Below are 15,189 nucleotides of genomic sequence, written 5' to 3' on the forward strand. Positions count from 1 at the left end.
CCCTCTGGATCCTTATTTTCATCACATTGGATGGTGCTCCGTTTTTTCAACTTTTAGTCTAGCAAAACAAGCCTGCATTATTGAAACGTGCGTCGCTCTACTAATGCGAGAGGTGGACAAATTCGACATCGATAATGGTCTGCAGTACCATAACCACCCGGATAGAAGGCAATTGGTCCTACCCAAGAACCTGCAACATATGGTTCTGAGATCACTACACAACGAACATTGCCATCTCTTTGTGGATAAGACCTTTGGGTTGATACAAGACAGATTCTTCTGGCCACGCATGAGAGAGTTGGTTAAACACCACTGCCGCGGCTGATCTCGGTGCATCCAGCGCAAGACTCTTCCCACCAGAGCCGCTCCAATGGCCCACCTGAAGAGCTCAGGTCCACTGGACCTTGTATGCATGGACTTTCTGTGTATCGAACCAGACGACTGAGGCATCGGCAACGTGTTAGTAATCACCGACCATTACACCCGCTATGCCCAAGCCTCCCCTACCAAAGACCAGAAGGCCATCACGGTGACGAAGATTCTGTGGGAGAAGTACTTTGTACACTATGGCCTACCCAATCGCCTGCATTCAGATCAAGGGCGGGACTTTGAGAGTAAACTCATCAGGGAGTTGTTGAAACTGCTCAACATTACCAAGTCCCGAACGACCCCTTACCATCCGGTGGGAGACGCTCTGCCGTAGAGGTTCAATAGGACCCTCATCGATATGCTCGGCACCCTGAAAGGCTCTTAGAAGAGTGAGTGGAGCAAGCATGTGGAGTCCCTGGTACATGCTTATAACTGTACTCGCCACGAGTCTACGGAATTCCCTTCCTAATTCCTCATGTTCGGGCGAGAAGCACGGCTGCCTGTAGACATACGTCTGAGGGTATCGACCGACGGGGTACCCAACACGAGTCACAGATGCCGGGCCTCCCAGTCTACCGCATAAAAGATGCGGATGGCCGTGTAAGGGTCTGGCACCAGAATCATCTCCTGCCTATCCTACAAGTGGGGGATGACGAGCCAGAGTTAAAGGCTACACCATTGGACGGTGAGCCAGAGAGATTCGAAGATGGTGAACGAAACCACCGAGGATCCCCTGGAAGGACCCTCTCAAAGGGCACCCAGAAAGCGAGCCATTCGGGGTAATTTCATCTACACATTCGCTGAGATGGTCATTAGTGATCTAGAAAATGACCATCTCGGCGAATGTGTTTATGAAATTACCCCGAATGGCTCTCGGGTAGAAGGTGGAGTTTTATCATGTCTGTAGAATAGTTATGTTCTACTTCTTACAGTGGATCCCTCTGTAGCACACAATTGGAGGGGTTAATGTTTTATGGTATAAATAGTGATCAAGACTGATAGGCTCCATAATCCCCTGAGGAAGTGACAATCCCCGTCACGAAACGCGTAGGGAGGAGCCTAATTGTATTGCCGGTTGGTGTGGAGTATTCGGAGCACAGCAGTGACGTCTCCAGTGAAGGTGTCGAGACCCGCACCTGCGAGGATAGAGTGAGAGAGGGCGCCAACTAATCACTGCTGAATGACGAGTCTGTAAATTCATGTTGCGGATGGCAATTTTGTATTATTCTAACAGAAGTGACACATTGTAAGTGTGATTCGCCAGTGTGTTACTTTTAAAGAGTCTGCAGTTCTGCACCATCTCTTCCTCTCTATTATTTTAATTGTGAAAATTGATCCGGTGCATGGTATGTGGACTTACCCAGCTGAGCTGATTGGATGCAGCTTAAGTACAGCGTGAGGTTCGTGGACAATGCAGGGAGAAGTCGCTGGCTAAAGTACAGTTTATATCCACTGATATAAACATCTTGTAAGTAGGCAATTGTTTGTCTTATTACTGGAAGTGCCCACTGTTCCTGTCCACTGTGCGATGGTGTGTCCCCTCTTTTGTTTTATACAATAGGATGATAACCAGCGACCTTGACTATATTTTAGGATTTAACTTTTTGGGACTTTATTCTCTTCTGGACACTTATATGGACAGTGGTAATTTGGTTTATACACAATTTTGAATGCGCCGTGGATTACTTTTCTTTTTGAGTGTTAGATTGTTAACAAGTTTCCTGAGATAACTTGTGTATGCGATTCCCCTTGGCAGCTACCCCTATTAGATTTGTCTTTATCTCGGAATCTTTTTAGGCTTTTTTCACATTAAGATTATCATTGTGCACTAGGTACTGGTCACCTTATTGGTTTATACATTTTAGGTCTAGCGCTCACTGTAGGGGTCTAGTTAGTGGTTTTCGTTATGTGTTTGGTGTTATAGTTTTTTTGCCGGGGTTTCTCAATGGTAATCACATACTTTGCAACGTATTTGTCTTAAGGAAATTAGTTGTCAATTAATAATTAAAACAATAAATAATTGAATTATATTCAATTTAGACCTCTTAGGGACATTCCCCAGAATAAAAGTAATAATAAATAATGCAACACACATAAAACTATACTTTTTACATTTAAAATATTATTATATTACTAAATTAGAGTAAAACATACAGAACACCTACAAGCTCATATTGAACCCCCAAAATACCCACAACATATATATAAGCATATAAGTTTCACAGAGGAGTGCTACTGAGCATGGCAATATATATATTTAAAACCAGAGACATAACATATAACACAGACAAAGCTCAGTGCACATCCAGAAAAACTTACATACGGTACAGTGCCTAAATATACATGTATAAATAACTAATAAATAAAATGGTCTTTTAGTTTAACATTTTGGCCAAATTATTGTAAGCCCTTGAGCCAACTGCACGGCAGACCATGTTTCAAGGGTCCCTAACACTAATATAGATTCTTAATAACCTGTGCATTGCCAGGAAGAATGATTTATAATAAATCTGTCAATATTAGTTGCAAAAGTTCTAAGTCTGATTGAAGCTTTTATTAACCTGTACATTACCAGGAAAAGCACTCTGTAATAGATTTGTCACAATCACACTGTAAGCAGGCAACTTCCTCTGAGAGTGGGAGATGCCATGGAGTGAGCTTTTAACCATTTAAATGTGGGAGGGAGTGAGCTTCAATTAGGTAGGAGGTTGCCACCCTCCAATCAGCTAAGACTAGCTGAACAAGAATCACCAGGAAGAATGATTTATAATAAATCTGTCAAAATTAGTTGCATAGTTCTAAGTTGATTGAAGCTCTTATTAACCTGTACATTACCAGGAAAAGCACTCTGTATTAGATTTGTCACACTTAGACTTAGAACTATGCAACTAATTTTGACAGATTTATTATAAATCATTCTTCCTGGCAATGCACAGGTTATTAAGAATCGATATTAGTGTTAGGGACCCTTGAAACATGGTCTGCCATGGTCTCACTCCTTGAGAAAGAGCAGTCTTGCTCGAAATGCGTGGGAGGAGGAGGTCCCTAGTTTGTCTGTCAAGGTATCTGTTTTATGTAGCCGAATAAAGTTTTTTTATCCTCAAACCACTTCCTGGTGAGTCTGAGTACATAGGAGCTGCGGCGGCATCGATCACCCATTCACCTAGTTTAGGAAGCTGGTACCTGGGCTTTTTAATGTGTTAGAACAATGTTTCCCAACCGGGGTTCCGTGGCACCCTGGGGTGCCATGAGAGGATCAAAAGGGTGCCACAGGATTTCCCCGATCTCCGAGAGCAGGGCAGTTTCCGCTAACCTGATTGGCTGATGCTGGGTAATGAAGCCAATGAGGAGGAGGGGTCAGGAGCCTGTGCGGTGTGGCCAAGCAGAGGAGGAGGAAGTAGCATGGGCAGTGGAGAGATGAGGCTGTGTGTGTGTGTGTGTGTGTGTGTGTGTGTGTGTGTGTGTGTGTGTGTGTGTGTGTGTGTGTGTGTGTGTGTGTGTGCCGCAGGGCCGACCTTAGTACAAGGCGGCCCACCTTGAGCCCCAATCCTACGGGGGGCCCGTGCTTCCTCCTCTCCCTCTTGTCGGCGCCGGGATCCAACTTGCACACCCCCCCCCCCCCCCTCTCATCCAGCTCCCCTCTCCGGTCGGTAGATAGATCCCGGGGCAGAGAGGAGGAAGTGGGGGACATCCGTATCGGCAGACAGGTAGGTCTGGGGGGGGGGGGGTTGTTTGGTTGTGTGTGATCGCTCATACGTTCTCCACATTGGGCCACCTCCTGTAGCGTTGCGTCGTCATGGCACAACGTCATATGACGTCGCTTTGCTATGGCGACGTGATGTCACATGACGCCACAACGCTGTCGGAGGATTGTTGCTGGTCTAGGTTTAGAGGGGGGCCCCGCTGCCAGCGTGCTGCCTTGGGCCCCGCAAATCCTAAGGCTGGCCCAAAATGTGTTTGTGTGTGTTCTGCGACTGTCCTGCTTTGTGTGTGTTTTCTGTGACCTGTTTTGTGTGTGTGTATTTTCTGTGACTGTCCTGTTGTGTGTGTGTTTGTGTTTGTGTTTTTCTGTGACTCTCCTGTTGTGTGTATGTTTTCTGTGGCTGTCCTGTTATGTGTGTGTGTGTTTTCTGTGACTGTACTGCCCTCTCTGATTCTCTGCCCCCTACTCCTGTGACTTTCTGCCCCCTCTGACTCCTATGGCTCCCTGCCCCCTCTGACTCCCTGCCCCGACTGTCTGTCTGTCTCCTGTGACAGTCTCGCTGTCCTGTGTAGATAAATAGAATACTATTTACTTATCTCTTGATCGAGAGGGGCTTGGTAGATTAAACTGCTGCACCCTACTGTACATCTACTTGACCTTTCTGCAAGACATTGTTCTACCCAACATTGCATTGTGTCACATTGTTGAACTGGAGATTGTAGTTTTTGTCTCTGCAAGATAGATATATTGAGATATTTATAAGCATGTTATATACTAACTTGGTTAAATAGTTTCTACACATAAAATATAAATGCAATTATTGTCAGTTGAAGTTAGAAAATGTTTGAGTTAACTGTCAGTTCCAATTTTACATTCTAAGTATCCGAGTATCTTATATGGTAATAAATAATTAACTCTTTTCTTGTTTTTATATAGGTGAGCGAATTAGAATGTCTGAGCAGTCAAGCAAATGCAGTTCAAACACACAAAACAGAACTAAATCAGACGATACAAGAGTTAGAATCTACACTGAAACAAAAAGAAGAGGTATTTTATGTTTTCTTTATTCTGTACAATATGTTTTAATTATGGCTTTTAATTTTCACACTAATCGCACTGAGCTCTAATTTCTTCATGGAAGTTGTAAAGCAGTTTATTAGCATTCAGACAGTGTTGTATTATCTGCATTCACAATGTTGACTGTCAGAAATGGACTTTAAAGCCTTTTATGTTAGAGAAATCTTGAACACAACTGCAGTCTGTTGCTTTCCCCTAATAATATCCCGCACCTCTCAAAAGGGCTCACCCGGCTATTTCTTTCAGCTGCAGAGAGAGCTGCACAGAGAGAGCCGCCTCTCCCTGTGCATATTTCGCCAGCGATCAAAATATTTTAATATAAATGTTATTACTATTATACGTGAGCCGGGGGTCTTCGGAGCAGAACCGCATTAATTTGAGGTCCATTAACCCCCTGCTTCTCGAGATACAGGCCCTGTTATGGGGTGCCGGTATCTCCTATGCATTTAAATGTCTCGCGTCACATGGGAATAAAATACATAGGAGATACCGGCACCCCCATAACGGGGCCTGTATCTCGGGAAGCAGGGGGTCCACAGACCTCAAATTAATGCGGTTCTGCTCCGGAGACCCCCTGCTCATCTACACTAAACCTGTAAATAGCCTACACTGAACCTCAATAGCCTGTTTCTTGGGACATAGGGGGTGGATGAGGGGGGTAATAGTCCCAGGCTGGGTGGTTAGGCCTGCCTGGAAGGTTGCGGGAGGAGTTAACCCCTTCACTACGCTATGGTAATGAAGGGGGTTAACCAGTCCCGCTACCCCCCCGGAAGGCCTAAACATCCATCCTCGGGGATACTACCCCTTCACCCAATCCCTCTACCCCCAAAAAACAAAAATAAACACAACAACCCTACTACCCACCTCCTCTAACCCCAACAACCCCCCCAAACACATACAGTACAGTAATGGGTAAAATTACTATTATCCACATATGGATAATAGTTCATTTGCACATTATACAATCAAACATTAGGCAGCCAGCATAAATAAATGTTCAACTTACACCTACCATCATGAAGGGCGTCCTCGTCAGCATACTGCAGGTCCATGTCCTCCGATGCCAGCAAGAATACAATAATAAATAGAATCTAATGGCCCCTAACCCCTTAATCACCTTAGCGGTTAATAACCTCTATAGTAATTTGGGGGTTAACCCACCCTCCCCCACTACCCACCGGGAGGCCTAACCACCCACCCCGGGATCACTATACTCACCGTGTACCCATTGATTGGCACAGTGGTATATCATACTCATATAATATGGGCATGATAAGCCACTATAGCAGTAAATGGTCAACCTAATAAAAATAATTAAGGTAAAAAATACACAATAATCAAAGAAATACACAAGCATCTAAACACCACAACAATAAAAGAACTAAAAAGCATCAACTACACATCAATTACATTAATCTATCACTAAAACAGCAAAAGAATTCCAATGATGTTATTCCAAAACATAAGAATACAAATAAATAAACACCAGGTCAGTCAGTCAGTCACCAACTCAGGTCAGTCAGTCACCCAGTCAGTCACCCACCCACCTTGTCAGTCAGTCACCCACCCAGGTCGGTCAGTCAGTTACCCATCCAGGTCAGTCACACACTCACCCAGGTCAGTCAGTCTCACTCACTTTCTCTCCTCCATCTCCCTGCTTGATTCTTTACAATCTGGCCCTTCTCTACACTACACCGAGACAGCACTAATAAAAGGGACCAATTACCTACTCACAGCTAAATCTAAGGATCATTTCTCCTTACTAATACTCCTGGATCTCTCTGCTGCCTTCAAAACTGTCGATCACCCCTTCTCTTAAATATTCTCCATATCACTCCATTGGCCTCTGTGACACAGTCTTCTCCTGGCTAACATCCTACCTATACAACCGCTCCTTCAGTGTTTCCTTCTCTGGTTTCTCCTCTTCTTCACTCCCTCTTTCTGTTGGAGTCCCACAAGGCTTTTTCCTTGGCCCTCTGCTCTTCTAACGCTACATCACTTGTCTTGGTGAATGTAAGAGGACATGTGCAGAGGTACGCAATGGAGACTGTTTTAAGGTGAAATTAAAATAAGGCTTTATTGCGCCTGTTGCTTTAAACACAGCAAACATGTGAAAATGTGCTCCACTTTGGAGTATATATACACTTATAGTCCAGCTCTCTTTAACTGCGTGGTTAGCCTAGCGATTCACCAGCCCAAATCATAGAGACATTTATATATATTATATATATAACAGTCTTATAAAAAAGTCTTATCTGTCTCTTGTAGTTGTAGGGGAAGGCTTCTCTGTTCTCCTGGTGTCCACACACACCCTTGTGCTATAAGGCAATGTTAGGATCCAGGTTTAGAGGTATTGTCCCCTGTGTCTTGCTGGCAGTGTGCAGCGTGCAGATCTCTGCAGCTCAAGACAGTGCAGTCTTTCCTTGGTTAAGCCCCACGTCACGTGTGAGACTAAGGAATTCCCTGCTCTTTCTGCTTCCTGGGTCAGCTCAGCTCACGTGTGAGCTCAGGAAGAATCTCCCTTCCTGTCTCAGAGGCAGGCTTTTTCTGATACCTGTAATCAGCCAGGTGGTATTGGTTAATTGTCTACGAGCAGTTAACCACCACACTGCTGGATTAGAGGCACATTTTTGAACAGGGATAAGTCCCCTGTTACAGTGAACTAATACCATTTTTTTGCTTTCAGTATCATCTTTATGCTGATGACACCCAAATCTATCTATTCTCCCCTGACCTCTCCCCCGCTCTTCTTTTCTGTATCTCCAACTGTTTCTCTGCAATCTCCCCCTGGATGTTTCACCACTTCCTGTAGCTAAACATGTCCAAAACTGAATTAATTTTCTTTCCCTCTTCCACGGCCACCACTACACCAACACTCTCCTTCGCTGTCAAGAACAGCACAATCTCCTCAACACATCAAGCCTGCTGCCTAGGTCTTTGACTCTGATCTCTCCTTGATTCCTCATATTCAGTCCCTCACGATGTCCTGCCATCTCCACCTGCGAAATATCGCCAAGATATGACCTTTTCTCACTCATGATGCAACTAAAAGCCTACTCCACTCAGTCATCATGTCCCGCATCGATTACTACAACCTTCTCCTAGTTGGCATTCCCCTTGTTCGTCTCTTTCATCTCCAATCCATCCAAAATGCTGCTGCAAGACTCATCTGCCTCACTCACTGCTCTACTTCTACTGCTCGATTACATATATCCCTACACTGGCTTCACATAGCCTCTAGAATTAAAGTTAAGACTTACAAAGGTCTCAACGACACTGCCTCACACTTACATCTCAACCCTTATCCACAAATGCATACCTACACGCCCCCTACATTTTGCCAAATACATCCGCCTTTCTTCCCACCTAATTACCTCCTCTCACTTCTGCCTGCAAGACTTCTCCCGTGCTGCCTCCTCTCTGGAATTCCATACCACTTACTCTCACCTAGCTTTCGGATGTATAAAAACTCCCTGAAAACTCACCTTTTCAAGAAAGCCTACTCACCATCCCTCTAACATCCAACTCCCCTCCCCCACAAACCCCATTAAAACCAGCTGTGTGGCTGGACCAATCTCCCCGCTATGTAACATCCCCCCCAAAAAACCTTAATGGCTTCGGCCGTCAGACTGGGCCATATTCTAACCTGAGCCACACCTTAACCTACAATAAAAAGCCGCCTTACTTTCTTGCTTCAACCTTGTTCCCTCTAGAATGTAAGCTCTCACAAGCAGGGCCCTCATTACCTCTTTGAATGTGTTTGTGCATGTCTGACCTCACCTGTATGCAACTGTTTGTTTTTGGAATATACATAACTCTGTACCCCATTGTACCGCGCTACGGAATATGTTGGCGCTGCACAAATAAACGATAATAATAATTATTATTATTATATTATGTGACTGGTTTACATAAAACTAGACTGACAAAATGTACCCTGTCTTTCTAGTATTTGAAGAAAACAAAATTAAAGAGATTTGCCCAAGGTTACTCCAGTTTCTCAGTTCCAACCTATTACAAGATTACTCATGTTTTTTTTTTAATGAGGTTGGACAGCATCCCAGTTGATAATCTGTTCTGATCCATTTTCTTTTGGCGTTTTAGGAAATAGAAAGATTGAAAGAAGAGATTGAACATGCAAAAGAGTTGCAAGAACAAAGGGATTCTTTGAGCCAAAAATTACAGGTATTCTTTATTCTGTTTACCCAAGCTCTTGATTGCCATTTGCCGTTATCACACCAATCATTCTTCTTTCTCTCCAGTGAGAAATACATCAGCCTGTACCACATTGTGTTAAAATCATTTTCACTTTAAGAAAAGGCCAGCATTCGTTTTACTGTCCTGTAAAGTACTCTGCACATGTAAAATGGCTGCTGTAATGTCAATATGATATGACCGTTACATAAACATTGTGTATTAGATGGGTTTAAAAAGTAAACATATGAACATTGCCAGTGGTCGACAAATCACCAAAAAATCTACTCGCCGAACAAAAAAATCTACTCGCCACCTAGTACCACACGTGTGCTGCTTGGGCCAATAGGAGCTCGCCACGATGTTAAATCCACTCGCCCGGGGCGTGCAAATGTATAGGTTTGTCGAACACTGAACATTGCCATTTAGTTTCATCCTAAAGTTAGGATGTATGTGACATTAGCACTGCACATTCTTTGAATAAAATTATGAATAATCACTATGCAAAAGCGGTGCTTCAATCAATGAAGGGAAGGTTGAGAGACCTTGTTTGTTTTGTAGTATGGGCTAGCTAAGCGGGAAAGGTATAAAGCTGTCAGTGGGAGAATGGGGATGAAGAGTAGAGGAATGGAGAAAGCTATGGATGGGTAATGTTTGAACAGGAGTTGGCAGCTGAATGGTAGTAATACAGAGACGATAACCATTGGCAGAAAAAAATGCAAGGAAGATAGGGATGAAAAAGATAATAAAATAGCAGTGAGTGAGAGGAAAAAACTGTTTCGTTTAGCAGGAGAAAGTCTGAATAAATGCGGAAAAAAGAAAAGCAGACACATTTGCATGCTAATTAGCATTACATTTAGACGACACTTATCGAGATAAAAGAAGTTATCGCTGCGTTGTTTAAGCGTTGAACTTTTCGTGTATACACCTGTGAAATGATCATGTTTTTTTTTTTTTACACCATTAAAACACAGCAATATCGAAGTTTAGTCAATCTAGGCCAATGAGTAATACAGTATTTACAAGATGAAACAGACCATGGTTATCCAGTTGCATTTCACCATCACATGCAACTCACGTGTTGAACTCAGGCAAAGAGCACATCGAGTTCCTGCTTTGTTCGACCATTAATTGCAAAATACAGAGGAAATAAGGTTTTCAGCAAACAATGTCTCCACACTTAACGTTAAACTTTCAATAAGCTTTACCTTAGCGTGAAATTTAAAATCTGCTTCAGAATGCATTTAAGTATTTCATCAAAGGAATATTAATACATACTGATTAGATGTTAATTGTGCTGTTGATTCCAGAAACTGATAAAATGGACAGCAGTCTGAGATAAATTAATATGAAAGAGAAATTGATATGCTTTAAATAATTCAGTTGAAATGAAGCTGAAATAATATACAAAGTAATAAAGTCAGGCTCGCAAAATAATGAAAAAAAGATCCCACTCACAAAGGCAAAAAGGAGTAAAAGGACAGTTTACTGGCTCACTATTTCTCATAAATCAGACTCAAATGATTTAAATATTGCCCCAGGACTTCCAGTAGTATTTTATTACTTTATACAAATATATATATATACACACAGCTGAACCCCGTTTTAACACGGTCCTCGGGGGCCATCCGATCAGACCGGGTTCGTGCTAATTTTTTAAAAAATGGCCGCCGTGATGAGGGACTCCGCGCCCGCCGAAGGGGGAGAGCTGGGATAACTCTCCCAGCTCTCCCTGAACCCAGCGTCGAAGAGGCAGGCCCCCCCCCCTCCCTCCCCACAGCAGCACTTACCCGGCATCTGAAACAGTTGATCTGTGGTGGGGGGGGGGGAGGGAGAGCGGATGTATGTCAGCTGTCTGAGTCCCCGGCCAGGGACCAGCTCCCTTCTATCCTCCCCCACAGCAGAGGAGAGAGACAGAGACAGAGAGATTGCCCAAAAAAAAATTGAATTTATTTTTAAAACGGGAGCCAGGTTAATACCACGTTATAAGCGGATTCACATTATAGCGGATCGCACTATAACGGGGTTGAGCTGTGTATATATATATATATATATATATATATATATATATATATATATATATATAGCTCCAAGAATAAAGACAAGAACTAGAAGTTGCAACTACTGTACTGTAGGTTGTCTGAGCCACTTTAAGGAAAGTCAGGTGTAAATACTGTACACTTCAGCTTCCTGGCATGTCGGATGTTACAGTGGTGTATCCATTCCCATAGTTTCAGTATGTCCTCTAAATATTAGTCTCAATAAATATAGACTAAATATTAAATTGAGTCCACGTGCTATTAAACAATTTTAGTATTCTCTAGCCCACAAAATGGCAACTAATGAGCTAACAGAAGCAAATACACCATCAAACGTTGCTTTGCTATAGTAATTTTGATATACAGTAGCTGCTGAAAATCAAATACAGAGAAATGCTGAAACAATACAGTGAAATGCAATAGAAATATGAGATCAGCCGAGAGGGTATGTGCTCTTGCAGAGAAGCCATTCATTTGCATTTGTTTTGTTCATAGGAGGTGGAAACACGCAACAAAGACTTAGAAGGACAGCTGACCGATCTAGAGCAACGCCTGGAAAAAAGTCAGCACGAACAGGAAGCATTTCGCAATAACTTGAAGACACTTTTAGAAATCCTGGATGGGAAAATCTTTGAACTCACTGAATTGCGAGACAACCTGGCCAAGTTGATAGAATGCAGCTAGGAAAAGATAGGGCTGTCGTCTCCAATCCCCTTAAAGATGCACTGTCTCTCTCCGCAGCACGATGGTGGGCTCTGCATCAAAGTTGCACAAAACTTGAACAGAAAACTCCTGTTTTTGCAAATTTAATCGTTGGCTGAAGTGTGAAATTGAGACTTGCTTTAGTAGCTAAGAGAGAGGGAATTAAAAATAAAACTTGAATTACAAATTACCTCCTATTTGCTTATTGGCCATAATGAACATGAACCCTTTCAGTGCCAGAGGTTACTACACCCTAGCCCTGAATGTATACGTTATTAACAATAGTTTGAAGCAATCCACCTCTGTTCTGCTAACAGATGAAAAATTAGCAGCGTGTGGATTGTGTTAGACACAATAGGTAGTTTTTGTTATTTATTTTGTTTTTCAAATGAAATATCTTCTTGCAGTATTTTGTGCAAAAACTTAGCGATGAGAGATGCCCTTTGTATTTTTGTTGTAATCTGAACATTTTCTCAGGATATTTTTGCACTGTTGAAGAAAAAAAAAAAAAAAAAAAGTGCATTACTAATTTACCTTGCCAGAAGTGAGAGAATGCATCTTTACCTGAAACATAGTTACAGTCATCTTACCAGTTGTAAAAAGTTCTTCCTTCCTTTTCTTTTTCTTTTTTAATACTGGAAGATAATTCTGTAGGACGTTCACACTGGTGTTCTTTAAATATATTGTCCAGTGTGAGGTTTACTTTTTTCAATTTTAATGCCATTTATTTACAAATATGGTCTCATTTTCTTATACACTGTAAAGCCAACCCCAAAGGCAGCTCAGAGTCCCTCAGACAAAGATTGTTAATTTATGATATATTTGAAGGGAATATAGAAGAATACTTAAGAGTTTATTACATGGACTTTAACTGCATATAAGTACAAGTATATTTTGAAATGAATGCAACATGTTTACTTATGTATTTAGAAAGACATAATTTCTGAATGTTCAATGCATCTCAGTGTACGTAGTAAACGATAGTAGGAATCCTGTTTGTTCTTAATAATATTGAAGGGTTTACCACTATTGGAAAGCTATACTTTGAATTGATTCAACTGCTAGAACTGTTTCTAGAAACTGGGTAATTGTGGTTAACGGATGTTTAGCCCCCTTCATCCATTAGGAACACTTGTGCCAAGGTTTTCATGTGACGTGTGATTGCAACCCGTTGCTTTTATATCACAGGAGACTGTTTGTGAAAATAGTGCACTGCAGGAACCGGTGTATCATGACAATATTTCTGGCACCTTTATCCCTTTGGTCCTCAACCTTTTTGTTCTGCATGATAAAAGCTGTGGTCAGTTATCAAAGGGCCATTAAAGATGTTGAGGTACTGTGCCTAATTGTAGGGGAGACAAATCCTGATACTGAAGGGTATTTGGAAAAGATGTATGCTATATATGTTCATATAACAAGTAAGGCGAGGCACATTAAAAACAAATCCTTTTTTTTATTTATAAAACAATGTGTGGACTTACAGTTATAAATGATAAAAAATAGTGTAACTTTGATCACTTCCATCTTGTTGATTTTGTTTCCAATCCCACTTCATTTAATTGCATTTGTATTTATACTGGGTTTTTTCTACATATTAATTAGAAATCTAAAGTTATTTTCCTTGTGTCTAAATGATTTCGCTTTTATTTTTCTGGGGTTTTATTTTTACAATGCATCTAAATAGTCTACCACAAATCTTGGAGATGCACTTTGCAAAGGTTTTTGAGATCCTTGTTCAGTCACTTCCTTAGCAACATGTGTGCAATGCATTGGAAGCACCTGTTACTTCCTCCTCTTGCATTCAATGTGGTATTTAGAATTCACAGAAGTGTCATATTTCTATCTCCCTTTATTGTTAAAAGCAATACGAGCAGGAAACGGGATAACACAAGCTGGCAAAGTACAAGTAATATTCAGAACTCACATTTATTTATGTATTTATTTTAATTAGAATTATTGTAAAGGCAGCCATGTATACCACCTCAGAAATATCTACAAATGCAAGGAGTACAGACACATCAGAGACAGAGACGAAAGAACAATTGTAACCAGCGTATACAGTTTGCAAAAAAAAAAAAGGTGCTTTTAAGGACAGAATCATTTTTAAGGGAGTATTTGCCCGTTTATAACCTAACTCTTGTAGTATATAACTAATATATAAGTTAAGGATGAAGGGGCTAAACACGTACTCTGTATAGGTCCTCACTGAACATTATGCAGAACTGTTCAAATAAGCGTTCAATGGAAACGTGGTTTAAATCAAATGGCTAAAGTTCCTCAACAAATAGGTTTTAATGTACTTTTAACAGACTTTTGAGAACCATGCATTTGTTTTTTTAATATATTTATTTAAAGAAAAATCTTTGGGAGATTTTTTTTGTTTTGTTAACTTGGTGCAAATGGCTCCATACCATATTGTTGATGTTAAAACAACTTGTATCCCAAAAGGATGACTTCGTTCAATATGAGTATGCAGATAGCAAGAGAACTGATATGTACAGTATGTATACTCTGGCCCCACCTCGACGTGATGTGAATGTTATAAAGAACCAGATGTGGCCGAGGGGACAATTTCTACCATAACTGTTTTCTCGCTATTTATGTACATATTTTGACAAATCTGTATAAATCCACAATTACCTGTAACGCAGGTCTAAAACCTTGTGTGGAGGGACATTTTGCATCCCTCTACGGCGCCAAAGGTGTTAACAATTCTTTTAAACTGATGTCACTGATTTAAAAAGCTTCTTACTCTGTCTTGGTGTGAATTTATTTATTACATTGACATCCGGGTGACTTCCTTCTTGTTCAATGCATACACTTTGAAACTGCCATAACAACTTTGATGCAAAAGCCATATTCAATAGGTTCATATAAAAGTCTGGAATCCAGGTAATTACTTTCTTCACCGCTAGAGGGAAGGGCATGGTATGGTAGAATAACATACTTGAAACTGATGTGGCAGGGAAAGGGGTTTATTTATAACTCAATCAGCATTCACTTAGCAACATTAATTTGTGCTTTTATAAAGCGAGAGCCATGGTCTTTTCTGGCTATTCGTACCATTCCAAAATGTACAAGGACAGTTCTTCATAGGTAAGGACA

General features: G+C 41.4%; 1 protein-coding gene across 3 annotated transcripts in view; it reads left to right on the plus strand.

Annotated features, from left to right (window-relative positions):
• The window catches only part of HOMER1 (homer scaffold protein 1), a 141,137-nt gene extending 126,297 nt beyond the window's left edge, over nt 1–14,840 (plus strand). For all 3 annotated transcript variants that reach the window (XM_075590792.1, XM_075590803.1, XM_075590814.1), the window contains exons 9-11: nt 5,009–5,119; nt 9,254–9,334; nt 11,878–14,840. In XM_075590792.1, the coding sequence (XP_075446907.1) occupies nt 5,009–5,119; nt 9,254–9,334; nt 11,878–12,066 (381 nt within the window). In that variant the 3' untranslated portion in view covers nt 12,067–14,840. The remainder of the gene's footprint in view (nt 1–5,008; nt 5,120–9,253; nt 9,335–11,877) is intronic.
• Nucleotides 14,841–15,189: the final 349 nt, after the last annotated feature.

The sequence above is a fragment of the Ascaphus truei genome, chromosome 1, assembly GCF_040206685.1.
Source record: "Ascaphus truei isolate aAscTru1 chromosome 1, aAscTru1.hap1, whole genome shotgun sequence".
Taxonomy (NCBI): domain Eukaryota; kingdom Metazoa; phylum Chordata; class Amphibia; order Anura; family Ascaphidae; genus Ascaphus; species Ascaphus truei.